We start from the raw sequence: 17,883 nt of genomic DNA, 5'->3' as shown, positions 1-17,883 counted from the left end.
ATCTGCAAGCAGTACAGCCTGCAAATAGATCCATGAGGACGTTTCGATAACCGTCTAGTCATCAGCCAACAGAGGTGCCCTCTCTCGGTCCTCGCTGACGATCTGACCACGGGGGAAGGGATCGCGTCCGAGCAGACCAGGCATGCCAACAGCAAGCGAGAGGAGGAAGAGTAGACCGCCGATTGAGAAAGCGAAGATCCACTGGAGTTGGAGGAGATGCGGGCGAGTCAGGAACTGTCCGACACCAGTTGCTAGAAGCCAAGTTAGCCAAGTCGCTTTCGCACAATAGAGAAGAGAGATCAAACTTACAGAAAGCCAATACACTCAAGGCGAATCCCATAGTGTAATCCTTGTACGCAACCAAGAAGAACATGCCATACCCAAGCCACCCCCAAATAAACACATTCGCCACGATCCTCGCGGCAAAGTGATTTGAATGAACGGCAATAGCACCAACCCAGTACAACGCAACAAAGTTCCACGCAAGCGGTCCACTCACAGTACCCACATGGATCGTCCTCGGGGCAGCAGAGTGGCGGAAATAAGCCAAGCTGAGATTACCAAAGTTGAGGACCAACAAGAAGAGGGCAAGCCAGAAGTGCGAGCGGGTGAAGAGGTGAACAAAGCCAAAGAGAAGAAGGTTGTTGGCGATGAAGTGCGAACCGAGGTTTGCAGCTGCAGTCACGTATGTCTCGTCGCTCATGTACAAGGCATATGCGTAGCCGCCCTGTAGGATGAAGATGATGAGCACGTAGATGGAAGTGAAGATGCTGGACTGCGCGAACGGGGTTTGCGGGTTGTTGTGCCAGAACTTGTGCGAGTGGGGGCCTGAAGGTGCGGCGAAGGTGGTGTAGATGGCGGAGATGACGAGCAGGAGCCATGAGATCGTGGTGGTGATCTTGTAGAGGAGGATGCTCTGGTCGGAGTGCGAGGTGCGTTTCGCGAAGGGGTTGAGCGTGCTGCTGCCGCCGTTGGAGTCGTTGGCGGGGGCGGCGTCGGCCATGGTTGTGAGGTTTGTTTGGGGTGTGGATGGGGGAACTTTTGTTGTAGATGCCGATGGTGTTGTCGGTGGGAGGGGGGCAAAAGGGTAGAAGAGGAAGAAGAGAAACAAGTAGCACAAGCTGAACAAACGAAGAGTAGAGTGGAAGGTTCGATGGTCAATCGGGTACTTGCACCTTAGCCCACGCCTTCGCCCTAATCAAGTACCGGGACCCAGCAAACAAACCACGTCCAAGCGTCCTGTCAAAAGGTGCACAGGCAGGAGCGAAGGAGAAGCGTATCAACCTTTGCGTCGGATCAGCCACCATAAGTACAGTACTCACTCGCCCCCATCTTCCAGCTGCCCCCATCCCGTGTACGTTTCATCCTCCTACACACACTCCTCCCAGGCAACCAACTAACCATCGCAATCAAGGACGCGACCCAGAAGTACGTCACGCCCCGTAAGCTAAGACCCTTGGACGTGCATGATGCGCATGTCGCGCTTTGGCTGCCCCGCACCGAAACCTTGTCCCATGATACGGAATGCACGCTAATCATTGGTTCCCGCGCCTGCCCACACCGATGTTGACATGCTACACCATGTACTTGGGCGGCGGCCTGCGGGGGCTGCAGTTACACCGGCGCTGAGTACGGGATTCGGACGGGCGCTTAGGCAGGGTTTCCTACCCTGGGGGTTGTGGCAATCTTGGGAGGGGTGTATTGGTACTTTGGGTGGTGTTGGAACTTCACTCCCGCGGGGTTGGTTCGGCTCTGATACATTGAAAGCTGTTTAGACGATGCAAGGACCCATTGAACACAATTGAAAGACAAGTGTAGTATGAGAAACTTCGCATTAAATCCTTCGCATACTCGCCTCCGGGGGTATCTATCTTCTACATGCGCATGTTCTAGGTAGAGCTACAATCGACGATCTGCCCCACAGAAATTCTACAAAGACAACTCCAAATAGTCACGGCTCACGCGCCGATTCGCTAAAGTGAAATCAACTCCACCAATAAACACCAAGCTGGGAAACGTCAGGTATAGTCTGCCTTGCGTAAGCCGGCAATAACCACTGATGAACGCAACCGCGGTATCGCATCGCGGTACGCGTGATCAAAGAATGAAAGCAAAACAAAATTGAGTGGAGGGCTGCAGTGCTGAAGTACTCTAACGAGCTGGCGTGTCGGGTATGTCCCAGATATCCCGTCCGTTTTCCTCTTTCTTCAATGCGGCACCTGCATCCTCTGGCCTAGAGTGTGCGTTCATGGCTCCGTTCGAGTTTGATGCGAATGGTATCGCGCCGTTTGATGTGAAGACAGGCAGATCAGCCCTCTTGCTTGGCGGTGACATGAGCGGAACTCCAGGCATGCTGGTATCCTCAGCATGTGTATTGGCAACCCACTGTAAAGTTGCCGAGGCCTGGGGATCTGATGCGTCGTGCGGAGTTACGAACTCTGAATTTCCGCCAAAGTTCTGCGCAGTGTAGCTGACAAACTCTGAAAGATTCGATGGGGGTGGAGGTGGAGGCGTATCGGCGCGAGAAGGTGGTGAAACATCCTTGAGCGGCTCTGTTACAGTGACGAAAGATGGCTGCGAAGTTAGCATATGTCTCACATGTATTGCGTAGTTGGAACTTACCATGGGGAGTTGTTCACGGATTTGCTCGGGTGTTATAGCCATGTCATGCAACTCAGTGGGTGGTTGCACGATTCCACCAGAGATTCGACGATCGATTGGAGGTTGTTCCACGGAAGCTTGCATTTCCTGCTGTGGCAAGACAGTAGACGAATCCATCTGTACCGGCTGAGGCTGCTCGAGCGGCGCAGCAGCAGCTACCTGCATCTGCGGGGCCTCGGGAACTGGGGACGCAGGTTTGGAAGTCTTTGCTGGACGACCTGGACCCCTTTTTGCGGTTGTCGCGGGTTTGGTCGCAGGCTTTGTCGGAGGAGCGCGAGCAGCCGGTGGCTTTCGGGTGGTGGTTCTTTTCGGTGCTTCGGCAGCCTTCAACTTCTCAGCCTTCTCCCTCTCCCGTGCATCATATTCCTCTTTTGATGGCATCTTCAACGTAACCCGCTTTAGGCCTGAAGTAAGTGCGTCCATGCCATCATTCTCCTTGTCTTTTGGGGCACTGGGCTTGACAGATTGGGTCGAAGGCATTCTCGCAACGGCTGGACGTGGAGGCGCACGAGCTGCTGCAGCTGCTGTCGTTGTTGAGCCTCGTGCCTTCTTCATCGCAACTCCATTAGCTGGAGCTGCAGAAGGCGCAACACTTCTCCGGCTTGCTGCTACACTTGGCGCACGACTAACACCCCTGCTATCGCCAATGGAAGAGACGCTCGAAGCAATACTCATGCGACGAGAAGCAGAGCTTGCTGAAGCTGGAGCTTCTGAGCTGGCTGGTGCGAAGTCGGCTATGGTCTGCCGCCTACTCGCCCGTGATTCTACGCGAGGTGTCTTTTCGTCGTCCGAACCAGGCTCAGCGTAGGAGGGAGCGGCTTTACGACCACGCAGTTGTCGCCCTGATGTATCTGTGCGGGCTGGGGCCGCAGCAGACGCAGCAGGCTTCTCCTTTTTGACTTTCACCTCGGCCAAATCCTCTGGTCGGTGGCTACGCGTTTGGCGATCCGATGGTACCAGCAAAGTACGCAGAGCATGGGCGGCTGTAGCCCAGTCAACCTCCGGTGGTGGTGGGGTGGGCGCTCTCAATGGATTTGAGGCGTACTTGGCGGAAAGGCTACGATTGATCTTGGTTGGATCCACGACTTTGGCTACGTAGGACTGGGTGGGCGAAGAAAAATGGGCCAGACGGTCAGTGCGTGTCGTCTTCGAGACATGTACGGGCGGGGGCGGAACAAGACCATCCAGTTCGGACAAACGATCTGTATGCCACCATTGAGGATCGTAGCTGACGGGCGTGAGCTCTGCTTCGACAGACTGCATGGGAACGTCTTCGTCCTGTATGCTGATTCCACTAAGTCTGTTCCGCATAGAGTGAGAGAGGCCCGTTGATGGTTCTGAGGCCTTCAAGACTTGGCCATCAACGAGGCCGCTCAAATGACTGAATACACCACTAGTGAGCGCTCGATCGCTGTATCCGCCCTCCAAGACTGAGATGACACGCCCTTCCACAGATGTGCCCTCTTCTTCAGCCAACCGGACCACATCCCGAGTGAAACGAGCGTAGAATTCAGTAGGCACGTTGACGCTATGGCGTTGCATTCCAGCAGTCTCCCACTCACTCGCATCAAATCCAGCGGACAGGAAGATGGCTGCCTTTGGAGCGGGCTGGTTTGGCGTGGACCGTAAGCGGTTGGTGTGGTGTTTGAGATATTGACGGGTCTTCTCAAGTAATACCAAGTACTTTTCTTCGTAGATTTCCCAGAACTGCTCAGGCGTCTTCCATGATTGTAGATGGACGTTCCAGATGGACTGACCATGAGCGTTGTCGATACAGAGACTAGCCGCCTGGACTTTGTCATCGTCGCCGTCCTCACATGGGTATGAGTTGATGTCGTGTAAGCTGAAGTAGCCGATCGAGGTCTTCTTCCAGTTGGGTGTGTTTTTGGGCATGTTCTGGACCTTCTTGTTACGCGCCCATGTTATAGCCTGCGAGCCGTCTCCGTGATGCAGATCAAAGTCAATGATGGCTGCGTGGGTGAGCCCATATGTCATCATAGCGTGTTCAATGCCAACGTGAACGTTATTCAGCCAGCAGAAACCCGAGGGAAAGTCGTCAGAGCAGTGGTGGCCAGGCGGACGGATGCAGACGAAAGCTCTAGAGGGGCCACCACCTAGACTTGTTCCCTGGAAGACAGCGTCCACAGCGTCCAAGACACCACCCAGAGCACCCTGAAAAGCGTTGAGCGATTCGGGACAGAGGTAAAGGTCACCGGCGTGCAGTTGCTGCTTGGGCGCTTGTCCTTGGACTGCAGGAGTGTCCCTGGCCAGCTCCTTCCCAGTCGATGCAAGCTTCCGTTCAGCATTGTCGCAGAGTGTCTTGAGTTCGCCCATCCACTTTGTTCCGTGTACGTTTGTGACGACCTGCGAAGTGATGTCGACGGCCCGCGAAGTCTTGCGAATTTTGAAAGGTACACGTTCGGGTGGGTTGTGGTGTGGATGTGGCGGGTTGTCTCCCTCAGCATGGCGCTCGCCGAGCCGTACGTAAGCCGCAGATATTCCCAAGACACTCGCCAGTATTCTCTCGGGTCGCTCCATGATCAAGCTGAGGTGGCTCTTGGATGTCTTGGGCCGTGAGAAGCGATGGCCATAGCATTGGTCGTGTACGATAACGACGGTTCCTGCATTGACTGCGCCTGCCATGCCCTCGTGTCGGGCCAGCTCCTTCTTGAAGTACTCCTCGGCGACATCACATGCGCGCAGAGGTGGCTTCTCTTCTACGTGTGTGGGGCCCAGCGGGCTCTTGGGCATGGGCGCCTGCATATTGGGATTGAACGACGACCGGCGGGAAGCGGAACTTCGGGGAGTGCCCGGTCGAGGAGGATCGCCGCGGAGTGAAGAGGTCGAGGTCTTCCTGCCCAGGGTGGGCGTAGAGGAGCGGAAACTGGCTACACTGGGGCTGCGCTGGATGGCATTGGCTTTGAAATTGGGCGTCGAGGGCGTCCGGCGCAGGTCAGCGGAACTTCGGGGCGAGTTCAAGGCGGGGGACTGCGGTAGCGGGGTGTTGGAGGCCGAGTGCAGGGACAGGCGTTTGAGCGGGTGTGAAAGGAGGTTCGCGTCGCTGTTTGTTTGTCGCGCCCCGCGTGGAGTGCCAGGCCTCGCGGCGGCGGGGCTTGACCGCGGATGGTTCGACATCTTGGCGCTCTCTGCCTGCGGTGCAGGACGTCGCCCGTCGTGTGTGCGGGCGTACGGAGTCCCGTATCGTGTGTCTTGGGGTGAAAGAAGAAAGGCGCGCTATGACGGAGCCATAACGCGTGCAGGCCACCTGCGTCCAAGCAGGGTCCCGCCCCTAAGCGAGCCCCTAGGGCAGCAACGGTCAGTAGGGCTGTCTCTTCACATGTGCTATCATTACGTGACATCTAGCCATTAGACGCGAACCTCATCGATTAACTGTCTAGCATCTACCATGTTCTAGCACACATCCTTCGCTGTGTATCAACCCGAGCTCTGCTGCATGATCCAACTCACACCTTCCTTCAGATCCACCAATGCCTTCTTCGCAGCGCTGTGCATGGGAAAGAAGTCGGGCGCGCCATGTGGTAACCCAGTGTAAACCTCAATCTTGGTCGGTGTGCCGGCGTCTTGGAGGAGACTTTCGTACACGAGCGCCTCATCACGAAGTGGATCAGTCCTGAGTTCGTCAGCACTGTTCAGCATCTACGACACATTGCACTCACCCCATAACCTGCAGATACGTAGCGGGTTGGCCTTGATGGCTCTTCCAGATCAACGGACTCATCAACGGTGACATAGGGTCTGGTTTGTAGTTGCCATAGAACCATTCAATGGCTTGTCGGCTCAGTACCAGGCCGTCTTTGTGGTCCTCCCAGCTGGATATGTGTGGCTTGTACTCTTCTGGCATGGCTTCGCGATGGCACAACGGGGCAGACAGGAGGACGACGCCAGTCACCTTCGGAGACAAATTGTCATCAACAACCTGATGAGCTGCTACAGCTGCCAGATTGCCTCCAGCTGACGTTCCTCCCACGATGAAGCCTTTAGAAGGGTTGGCGCCCAACGACGCTGCATTTTCGCCACACTGAAGATGTGTAAATCAGTCTCTTGGAATTGGAAGAAACGACTGTGCATGTACTCACCCATTTGACCGCATCGATAGCATCATGCGCGGCAGTAGGAAAGACGTGCTCAGGTCCATACCTGTACCCAACGCTTACGACCGTGAAGCCCAACTCTTTCACCAATACTTCCGCCATACCCTCGCCATACTCCGGCATCCCGAAACTCCATCCTCCGCCGTGGAAGTACACATACAACGGCCCTGCCTCTTTGCCCTCTGGATGGTACACCAGCGAACGCATCGATGCGCCATCGCGCGTGGGGATTTGAATTTCGGATTTGTGGTACCCGGTCCAGTCTGGGAAAGTCACAATACCAGCTGCGATCAGCTGAGCGATTTGCTCATTGAAAGACTGACGCAATTCGACAGCCGATGAGTAGTCTTCGAAAGACTTGCTCGGTGGTAGATTGGGTAGCAGCTTACTCTGTTAGCAGAGTGCATAGATGGGCTTGCTGATGGTTCGCACGGCTTCCAACTCGGCGTCCATCTTGCTGTACTCCTTCCATGTTGACGAGTCGATCGGCATCTTTAATTGGGTTCGGAGGCAGTTTGCACTTGAAGGTAAGGTAGATGAGATCAGAGGCTTGTTTTGAGAACTTGAAGAAGAGCTGTGGACGGGCGCGGGGTTTGTATAATACACAGCTTACGCCTTGCATTAGGTAGGCACGCCTAATGCGAGAGCCAAGCAGGCAGCCTCGTACACTCTTTTGACAAATGCACCTACTCAGTCCAATCAACGCGAGTAAGAAAGCCTAGCCGTCATTCCATGAGTATACATACGCCAAGAGTTACTCCTCGTTGGTCCCCAATCTGCGTTGCTCCGGCCGTAAGCTGCGGGGCGTCCCTTCCTTTGCCTTCCCTCGTACAAGCTGACTCACTCACATAACCTGGGCCCGCTCCCGCATGTATACAAGCCCCTCTCTACTCAGATCCGGTCAAGTTCTGGTCAAATCCCCGATGCACCTCGTGCAAGGGAAAGCCGAACAGATGCGCTGTAGTCTACACTGATACTGAACCCTAAGCTGACCAAACCTTCAAGGCATTACAGACTTCCAGGAGGTTGACGTTCGATTGCTTCCTCATATGGAGTAGATGCGTAGTCGCTGAGTGACCACAGCCATACTATTGCGTCATCGGATGTATAGTTGTCCACGGCAAAGCGTCTAGGAGCTCTTCGCGGGAGGTTGCCGACCGATTTGTGGGCTTGTTGAACGCTTTCGTTTCAACGGTGCATCATCGTTATGCTTGTCCGTGTCTTGATCCTGTTTAACACTAGCTGAGGGATGGATTGCTGGGATTTCATTCGTTTCTTCGGCATCGCTCTCAGGCTCGGTATCGCCGCCGGTATGCTCGTCCGTAGCGATTCCAGTTTCTGCCATAGAGAATGAAAGTCCAGTATGTGCCTGGTCAGTCTCTTCCGCTGGCATTCGGGGGGAATCTGAGACAGTGCCTTTGGCATCTTCACGAATTTTTGGAAATCCATCTTCAGTTTGCTGGTTTGCCGCTGCACTTTGGATCTCTTCTTGGAAAGTATTCACCACTTTAGCATACTCTCTGGCGAGTATTTTGCGAAGCTGTGGAAAGATCCCGCGCAGCTTGATGCACTCGTCCGTTGTCGCGATTCGGGTTGAGGCAATATGTCGAAGTGTACAGTCAGTAGTGAGCTGTTCAGGGTGTATCTCCTCCTCATTCGCTATCTTCTGACGAAGGTCTACCAGCCGATCGTACAACGCTCTCGAATCAGTATCAAGTTCCGTCGCCACCTCATCATCTTCCTCCATCGAAAAGAACCAACTAGCTTGTCGACTTGAGCCATGCGGGTGGATGGACTGCAAGTAAATTGGCTTGGGCTCAGGAAAAGCACCCGAAGTGTATTCATTGTAAGCCCTGGTTTCTTCTACCCGTGCTGGTAGGGGCGGACAAGGCTGCATGTTCAGTCGTAACGCATTCAGCCGATGGTAGATCATAAGTCCTGCATATGCATCTGCAACGGCGTACTGTATAAGCTCTTGGTTTGTTTCAAGCGGCGCCAGCCAATCTTTGTGCATGTGCTCAGTTTTCTTCAACGTGTATCCCGGGAAGTACTTCTCGACCAGACCTCTGAGGCCTCCTGGATAATAGGAAGAATTAAAGTTTGGCCTGCCCGGATTGACCAACACTTGGAAGTAGCTCAGCTCGATCGCGCCCTTCGGTTGTAGTTGGAAGTACTTGTTGAGTCGGTAGAAATCTCCCATGATAGATTGGCCAGTCTTCAGTACAGTGGGGCTCTCGATGAGCGTGCGCAACGACGGCGCAATGAGCTGATCGGCTGCATCTCCGTCATGACGTCCGATGTGAAACAAGGCTATTTTGCTCTCGCTCGCAACCTGGATGAGCGCAACTCTTCCCTTGAGAACTTCTGTCTCTGGCCAAACCCATTCCATGTCAAAGCCCACGACAGCCTCATCGAGAAAGTCGCGCGCCAATTGTTCGGATTTGGTCAAGTTGTCGCTGTAAAGAACCTCAGGGGGTAGATCTTGCGGACCCTGGAAACAATCGTGGCTGAACAGTACCCGCGAGCCATTCGGCTTTGGCTTCAGACGGAAGGAGCGAGGCCATGGGGGGTCCACGGCGCCGGCCATTGCCGCCATGACTTAGTCGGTTATGGTAACAAGAGCTTCGCAAAAAGCATAGGTAGCGAGACGGTAAACTTCAAAAGGCGATAAGAAAGCGAAGGCGAGCAGTGGGGCTGCCGTTGCTAGTTCAAGCTTAGTGTTGACCCACGCCTCACTCCGCTTTCCTGGTCCGGCCTTCGGAGCCGCTCCCCTCATCAGCCCAGGAACAACAACCTCTTCGCCCTCATCTTCAAGACGCAATGTGAACCCACGAATCTCTCGTAAGCGAGAATACTGTTACAGCTATTGAAATATATGCAACCCACTTATTGCATGAAGCTCACCGATCGGATATTTCTGCATATGCAACGACGGCTACGTTTTTCCGCTGCGTCGAGACGCCATGAGAACTAACAGCAGCTGAAGAAATGTCTACTGACGCGAATCAGTGTGTAGATGCAGTAAGTGTTTAAGCTTCCACGAGACGTTATAGGCGATCTGAGTTGCAGTTCACAATCGTGGCGGGCGCACGCGTACTTGGAGAGACGGCTTAGGCCCAATTGAGGATAGCCCCAGATCCCCATCGTAGGTGCCAGGCAGTGCTGGTCGTGGAAACTACTCATGTAGTGGCCGCCACAACCTAGGTACCATCGTACATTACTCGACTGGCATCTTGACTAAATCTTGACCAGCTACGAACTTTCTATCTAGACAAGCCATGGTGTTGCTAGGAAGGTCCCCACCCTGCCTCACAGCTCGCCACTGCCCGGGATTACGCCCGGCTGCACCAGACTGGCGGGCTCATGCGCTCTTTACTCGTGGCAAAGGAATGCAGGATGTTATAAGAAAGTGCCCCCGAGTCGTGCTGTGGGGTTGTTGTTTGTCGCACCCGTTTCTTAGGCACTTAACATCCAGCCATGATGCGATTTAGTCAATTTATTCTCCTGGGCTTCTTCCCAAGCGTACTACTTGCACAACAGACATTCGAGTCACCCGACTTTGATATAACTGCTGCATTATTGGACAATGGTGTAAACGCCTTCGATATTCCTGACCCAACCGACCTATCCAGGCGAACCAGTTCAGGCTCATGTTCGGTTGCTGTAAGTCCCACCTGCCTCCACACGTTATCTCTTTTCAGGTATGGTACTGACCACGACTTTAGTGCAGCTCTCTCAAACGCATCTTTGGTGATGCGAAGGTCGAGACTCAAGAAGAGACAGGCTACGGCGTAGCTGTGAACTACTTCTGGTCACAGCAACAGCGCGAAGCACAACCGTATTGCGTCTTCAAACCCGAGGAAGCACGCGATGTGTCTACTCTCGTTCTGCTGTCGCGTCTCACTCAATGCCCTTTTGCAGTACGAAGCGGAGGGCATGCAGCTTTCACTGGAGCATCGAGCAATGATGGTGGCGTCACTGTCATCTTCGAGCGCATGAAGAATATCACCCTGTCGAAAGACAAGAAGGTTGCTGCCATTGAACCTGGTAGCCTTTGGTACGATATCTATTCAACCCTTGCCAAGGACAATCTTGCGGTGATAGGTGGTCGCGTCTCTGCTATCGGTATCGGAGGTCTCACGACGGGAGGCGGCATCTCGTTCTTCTCTAACGAGTACGGCTGGGCATGTGACAACGTTGCGTCTTTTGAGGTCGTCACCGCTTCGGGTCGTATCGTACAAGCAAGCCAGAAATCGTACCCAGACCTGTACTGGGCATTAAGAGGTGGCGGCAACAATGTCGGCATCGTCACAACGTTCAATCTCGAAACTTTCGCTCACGGCCCGTTGATGCTTGGAGGACAGAGAAGGTTCTTTGAGGAAAGCTTCCCTGCTGCCATCGATGCCTTCGTGAACTTGGGGTCGGACAAAAAGGCCGATCCAAAAGCTGCTCAGTTCTTGGCCATCTTCCTGGATGCCGCTTCGAACACAAAGATCGCCGTTGCCGAGCTGGAGTACTCTGACCCGGTTCTCGACGCTGCAGTCTTCGATGAGTACCGGGCAGTTCCTGCCTTCCAGGACACCTTACAATTGAACACACTGGCCAACTTCACGCAAATGCTGAATGACAGCAACCCGAAAGGCTACCGAGACTCATTCTGGACTGCTTCATCCAAACTAGACTACGGGATGGTAGAATTCATGTTCGACGCCACGTTCGAAGAATTCGAGAAGATCCGAGATGTGGCCGGTATCCTACCTGCAAACACCTTCCAGGTCATCACTGTCGCACAGCTCACGCAAATGCAGAAGAAGGGCGGGAACGCACTAGGCCTTGTGCCTTCCGACGGTCCGATTCTCCTCATAAACTTGAGTAGCCGCTGGGACAAAAAGGAGGACGATGAGCGCGTGTTGAAGGCGAACGCAAACATCGTCAGGAAAATGGAGGCCGAGGCGAAGCGCAGGGATATGGTCAATGACTACATCTACATGAACTACGCCAGCCAATTTCAGAATGTTGTTGATAGTTATGGGGAAAGTGCGAATAAGCTGAGGCAGATCGCGCGCAAGTATGATCCTACTGAGGTTTTCCAGAAGCTGCAGCCGGGTTACTTCAAGCTGCAGGGGCCGCCGAATAAGAACTGGCCATGATGGTCACGTCCATAAGACAACAAGTCTTCCCACAAATACATGAATCAAAGCGTATCAATATGTTGGTGCAACAATGACGAGCACTCCCAGCCTCTCCATGCGCTGGGCGGGACGTGAATGCGCTCCAATTTTCAGATCTATTACAGCATCATACCAAAGGAACAGATTGCATGTTTACCCAGATCCAATGACCTAGACGTCTACATTGTGTTGGAACTTTGCCAAATATGGTTGTTTACAATATTGTAGTCTGCAGCGCCCTTGTTCAGTTTCTTCCTTGTATCAGGTGACGTCATAATGATTGGCTTTAGCGTAATTCGTCGGCCTCCTTGTCCACGGGCGCGTCCCTACTACTTCATGCCCGCTGTGATGTTTCATTCAATTGGCGCGTGTACATGCGCCTTACATCCTCTCATGGCTACGACGGAGGACAGGATTGTGCGTTGTCGGGCTGATACTTGAGTGGTTTGCTGCGCGCCGCGTCATGCCTTCAGGTCGCCAAGGCAGCCACATTCAGCCCCCATCCTTCGTGCTGTCAGCTGTGGCGGGCTACTTGAGCGTCGCGCCCCCGCTTTTCATCTACCATCCTCCTAGTAGCTTACAAACATTGCGCAACGGCGACTACCGACTCCTGAATGGCATTTGACGGTCTAGAAGCAGCGTTTGAAGAGTGCGCTTTAGGAGAACCTGACGAACCCTGCGATGGCGCAAATTCAACATCACCTTACGGCGAACGACTCCTTCAGCCTGATGAAATTCGACTCCTCACCATCGTTCGCGACACGGATACTTTGCGCCTGATCGTCACCCCACACAAGTTTCAAGATGATCTCGAATACGACGCGGTCTCCTATGTCTGGGGAGCAGCAGAAGCTTCTATCAACGTCCCTTGCAACGGAGGAAACCTGACAGTTACTCCTACTGTTTACGAGATGCTTCAGCACCTATACCCTCATCGCTCGTATTGGCTGGACTCTATATGCATCAATCAGCAAGACTCCGAAGAGAAGGAGGTACAAATACCGTTGATGCACCGAATCTATTCGCTCGCTACATTTGTCGTCATATGGATGGGCCTTCCCACAGCGCAGAATGAGCAATTCATGCTCGGGTTTCCCAGCGCATTGCAAATGGAAAGGGAGTGGAATTCAATGCTCGATCAGGGTCTTAAACCCAGGGTTCAAAAACCGGATTTGTTCCACGCACATGAGCCTTTCTGGCTTGGTATGATACAAATTTGCAAGCACGAGTGGTTCCAACGTCTATGGACCTTTCAAGAGGCAATTCTTGCAAGACGGCCTATAATGCTGCTAGGACATCTTTGGTTACAATTTGAAGAGTTTGTTGAATTCCTTTGTGAAGGATGGTTTAGAACCGAGCCATATATGTCCCACTTGCCGCGGCATCTCTATATGATCAAGGACTTCGGTGGATGTGTGCGGCAGTTGCTAACCTTGCAGCTATACCGCAAGGACGTCTTGTCAACCGGATCGGTACTCATCTACAATATACCCTACCTTCTCGATTCGCTACGCAGCCGACATGTAAGGGAGCCGGTGGATCGAGCCTGGGCAGTCACCGGATTGTTAAACCATCGTCTCCGATCGAAATTGGAACCAGAAGTTGATTACAGCGATAACGCTCGGGTTGATTTCTGGGAAACACACATACGGTTCGCGAGGACGATCATAGCCGCAGAGCAAACGCTGTGTCTACTGAAAATACCGCCCACAATTGGGGGAAGGCAGCAATCATCTCCGTCTTGGTGCCCAGCTCTGGAGGGTGTTCCAGCGTGTGTGCTCTTGATAAGAGGTGCTTGGGCCGATCCTGTAAGCGGACAAGAACAGAAACAACTTCTACAGGAGGACGTAGAAGAAGGGGTTCAAGCGCAGCAATCTAGTGGCCCGAGACAGCTGGAGATCCCATTTGTATCCCGCAGGTTCATCTTGTTTGGGAAGGACACTGATTACCTGCACACTTGCGGTCATATTTTGGATACAATATCAGAAGTCGTGGATAACCAAGAGCTGCGGAGGTGTTACGAATACTTAGTGAGCGTAGATGCGCCAGCGCGCAATATGAGCAATCCTGTACATGCGGCAAATGTGGATGTCTGTACCCGTAGCCTCCAACTGGCTTGTCAAACGGCTCAAAGCACAAAAGATGATATCGACAGTGTGCCTTCACAGTATCTGATGGCTCTACTGATGGATACAAGGATCTCCAGTGAAGCAGCGATTGCTTACAAGGATGGATGGAATACGTTCAGAGATGGAGATTTCAGATATTTGAGAGAACTTCCAGCTGAGCGGCAATTGCGGGCGGCCCTCTGGGCACAAAGACTGCATGGTATCGCTGGTCATTCGTTCTTCAGTACCACCGGGGGTCGGTTCGGTATCGCCACGCCAGGATGCAAGCCCGGTGACAAAGTCCGTGTCTTCTACGGCGAACACCCTCTTCACATACTACGATGGCCAGAACCCAAGCATGAAACCGACGCGATCCATGGCGAAGGCCCTGCTGAGTTCTGCGGTGTTGCATTTGTTCCTCATATCATGAAGCCGCATGAGCAGGAAGCAGCTCGACTTGGACCGGACGAGATCTTTGTTATTGGGTAGCAGAACTCGTAAGCATAAAGAAGGATCACCGGGCTGGAGGCGCGATTGCTAACAACATCACAATGCAGTCTAATAGAACGACGTATATAGAAGAATCTACAGTCTTAATTTTATCCCTGTAGACTACAATCTCGTGTCGCGAGTTATTTTCTACTTACATCTACACCCTAGAGATATGCATTACACTTTGTCTTGTCCTGGGACAATTTTAACTTTGTCTCTGTAGACTACATCGTAGCCCCCCAAGTTGTACCGTACTTACATACTACGCCCTGGAGATGTACACGCAACTTTGTATCGTCCTGCGTCAACGCAGACAATAGCGAATACCTCCTAGGTACTGCGTAACGAGAGTATACACTAGGTGAAAAGACCATGTTGGTATCAACCGAGCCTCCAACCCAGGACTTTTCTATTCAACTACGCTTCCAGCTGAACAGCGATTGCGGGCCAAGCTCTAAGACAAGACATAATCCTAGTAGTGTGTAGCTGCGTGTGGAAGCTTTGTGTGTGGATTCCAATCACGTTCCGAGACAGTCTTTCACTATATTATTAGATAAGCTGTTGCCTTATCCGAAATTGTATCAATCCACCCTCTCCTTTCTCAAAGAGTTTCTCGGTTAACGATGAGCAAACACTCAGGCCATTCAGATACATCCGACTACAAAAGGATTTCAATCCATCGGGCCTTCCCAGCCTTCCAAAAGTAACCCCTATCTCGTTTGTTCGAATATGGCCCTGCCCCCCTATACAGCCTACCAAGGCGTCGGCGTACCCATAACCTTCGTCGTCGGCCCCACGGCCAACTCAACGCGATTCGACGTACACCACTCGCTCCTCTCAAAAGTCTCCCCTCTATTCACTATGCCCAACGGCCTGCCCCGCATCATACTAAGCGACATCTTGCTCCCAAAGGCCGAGCCTGATACCTTCCGAACCCTCTTCAAATGGCTATACGAGCGCCAACCCCCTGACTATACAACCGACGCGAAATTGTTGGACCTGATTAAACTGTGGGTAAGATATGTTCATGTACGAACGGGATATGAGACCTTCACTGACTTGTTACACCCATGTCTTAGATATTGGCCGGCGAACTCGGAATCTGGAGGACTCAAAATACGGTGCTGAGATTGGGTATGGCGCTGATGCAACCGAAGTACTTCATTTGTCGTCTAGACACGGTCAGATGGGTGTATGAGAACACATGCGCTGGATCACCGCTGCGTACCTACATCACCGCGATTTTCTGCCAACGTGGTCCACCCATCACGCCCTCTATGTTCTCACCGGAGAACGAGCAGCTTGGTATCTTCCGCGACGCAGTAGGATTCTTACGTACACTGAATCTAGTTCGCGCAGGCAATCCGACGGGAACGGGCGGATACAATCTCCATGCGCTGTTTCCTATCCATCATTCGTGGTCGCCGGGCGAAGGCGAGCTCGCGCCAGTGCGGGTTCGTGGATGTTTGGTAACGGGAGGAGAGGAAGTAGAGTGGATCAAGATCGAATATCCGCTCCCTTCTTTCCTAGTATGGGGCGCGAAGTGGGAAGTGTTGCCGGACATGCACTTTGTGAGCCAAGACGGCGTTCGAGCGGCGGCACAAGACTTGTTGAAGCAGATTGAGTTTCCGGATAGATCGGGCGCACAAGATACCTAGTGGCGCAGTGCTGCAGAGAAGTATCCAGACCCACAAACTCCGGACAATATCTCGTGGATTTAAGCTTGGGCTTTGGTCAGTTCACCAAGTATCTTAAAGTTTTGGGGGTAGAGTAGCACATCGTCATCTTCTTGACCTTCAGAAACTTGAACCTCTCAAACAAGTCACGGGGATACAAGATATCAAGCAAACATGTCAAGCGACTAGGATATGAAACAGATGTCTATTGTAGTGTCGACGTCGACTGTAGTGTACCAGCTTCCATTCCCACTGCGAGGAAGAGACTGATCAAGTAACAAATACTATCAAGATATCCGTATATACCACCATTTTTGTGTTAAACAGGAAAAGAAACACGTAACGTTTGAGTGATGATGAAGTAAAGCGCGTGGCCACAGGAGTCATGAGCAGCGCTTGCTATGAAATCAGGGAAAGGGTATTGCCAACAGCCAAGGAAATATGTATACAAACGCCAGTACCCCTTTAAACTCAGTTTTGTGGTGATACAATAGATATGGAATAAGAATGAATGATTATGAGGATTCATGTAGCGATGCAACACCTAACGTGCAGGGTGCTGCCTTCGTTGGTGTCGCAGGAGGTTATCCCTGCGAGAAAAGCCGTCAAGGTTACCGCAGCCGGGATGTAGGCAGAGGTATTTGTCTGTTGCCAAAGAAGAGTCGTTATGTTGTGGTAGGTGCCTCCGCAAATCTTTCGGATAGTCGAAGCTCATGGGACATTTCGAGCACACGTGAGGCTTATCGGTCGAATGTTTCTTCTGATGGCGACTGTAACGGTAAGCCGACAATCGAGTACGCTTGATCCAGTAGTAGGACTTACTTCAAATCGCATTGACGGTTAAAAGTCTTACTGCAGCCATCCTTATCGCAATGGAAACCACCCGGGCGAGGTGCTTGTCGCTTCCGACTGCCTGGTGTCGCTAAGCGATCACCAGGGTTATAGGTATCTTCAACATGCGCTTGCACAGTGGCTGGCTGCACCATGGTCTCGTTCGCATCCATGACTTGAACGTGCTCTCTGAGCAAGGGCTGTCCCCCGTTGACGTAGTTATATATCGGTGCTAGGTCTGGTTGCGTCCGATCGAAGCCGAGAGGTGGCATGTGCAAGACACTGGGGTCTACGTAGAGAGGGCTCGCTGCGCCATATTGGTTCTGAATGAAACTGTTAGCAGGCTCTATGAGGAAGCGATCTGTGATCCTACCATGTGCGCGTGAATGCATTGGCATAAGGGCAGGCAGCAAAGCTGGCACAGCACGCCGTCGATGCCGGAGTAGGTTCCGTCCATGGGAGTGTCAGACACGATGAGGTCTGCAAACGGGTTTGACGCTTCCACCGAACCGGAGAGGACAGTAATAATTACTGTGAAGAGCAGCAGCGGGTACATGCTCCTGTGTGTATCTGGATGCCTAAGGACAGGAAGATGTGGGACCGACGAGAATGACGGAACTAGAGTGTGAGAACGTCAACAGTATGCAAAATCAGACTGTAACAAAGCTGGTACACTATGGTGAAGAGTAGCAACGCAGGTGAGAAAAAAGTAGAGAAGAGGGCGTAAGGTCAATCGCAGCCGATGCATGCTAAGGGCAGAGGACTGGGGAGGGAGGCCGGCTGCCTGAGGAGCCACAGGTCACGGGCAGGTGTGGCTATGTTGATGATGTAG

The 17,883-nt window shown here is 52.7% G+C and overlaps 4 protein-coding genes across 4 annotated transcripts; 1 reads left to right on the top strand and 3 right to left on the bottom strand.

Annotated features, from left to right (window-relative positions):
- Nucleotides 1-54: 54 nt before the first annotated feature.
- On the bottom strand, nt 55-1,003 carry J4E83_002320 (uncharacterized protein; the record flags this gene model as incomplete). The annotated part of the gene is made up of 2 exons (XM_049329268.1): nt 55-251; nt 310-1,003. 2 exons carry the CDS (start codon nt 1,001-1,003, stop codon nt 55-57), a joined length of 891 nt encoding a protein of 296 aa, XP_049192240.1.
- Nucleotides 1,004-2,151: 1,148 nt separating this feature from the next.
- J4E83_002319 (uncharacterized protein) lies at nt 2,152-7,265 on the bottom strand (the record flags this gene model as incomplete). Its single annotated transcript, XM_049329267.1, has 6 exons — nt 2,152-2,574; nt 2,623-5,811; nt 6,130-6,292; nt 6,339-6,700; nt 6,759-7,157; nt 7,206-7,265. The coding sequence occupies 6 exons, from the start codon at nt 7,263-7,265 to the stop codon at nt 2,152-2,154; spliced, it is 4,596 nt and encodes a 1,531-aa protein (XP_049192239.1).
- A 637-nt stretch (nt 7,266-7,902) lies between these two features.
- On the bottom strand, nt 7,903-9,360 carry J4E83_002318 (uncharacterized protein; the record flags this gene model as incomplete). Its single annotated transcript, XM_049329266.1, has 1 exon — nt 7,903-9,360. One exon carries the CDS (start codon nt 9,358-9,360, stop codon nt 7,903-7,905), a length of 1,458 nt encoding a protein of 485 aa, XP_049192238.1.
- An 890-nt stretch (nt 9,361-10,250) lies between these two features.
- Nucleotides 10,251-11,923, top strand: J4E83_002317 (uncharacterized protein; the record flags this gene model as incomplete). The annotated part of the gene is made up of 2 exons (XM_049329265.1): nt 10,251-10,436; nt 10,499-11,923. 2 exons carry the CDS (start codon nt 10,251-10,253, stop codon nt 11,921-11,923), a joined length of 1,611 nt encoding a protein of 536 aa, XP_049192237.1.
- Nucleotides 11,924-17,883: the final 5,960 nt, after the last annotated feature.

Source organism: Alternaria metachromatica (assembly GCF_023757995.1).
Source record: "Alternaria metachromatica strain BMP 0045 chromosome Unknown scaffold_3, whole genome shotgun sequence".
Classification (NCBI taxonomy): domain Eukaryota; kingdom Fungi; phylum Ascomycota; class Dothideomycetes; order Pleosporales; family Pleosporaceae; genus Alternaria; species Alternaria metachromatica.
Note: the sequence above shows the minus strand (reverse complement) of the source record. Positions and strands in the feature narration are given on the sequence as shown.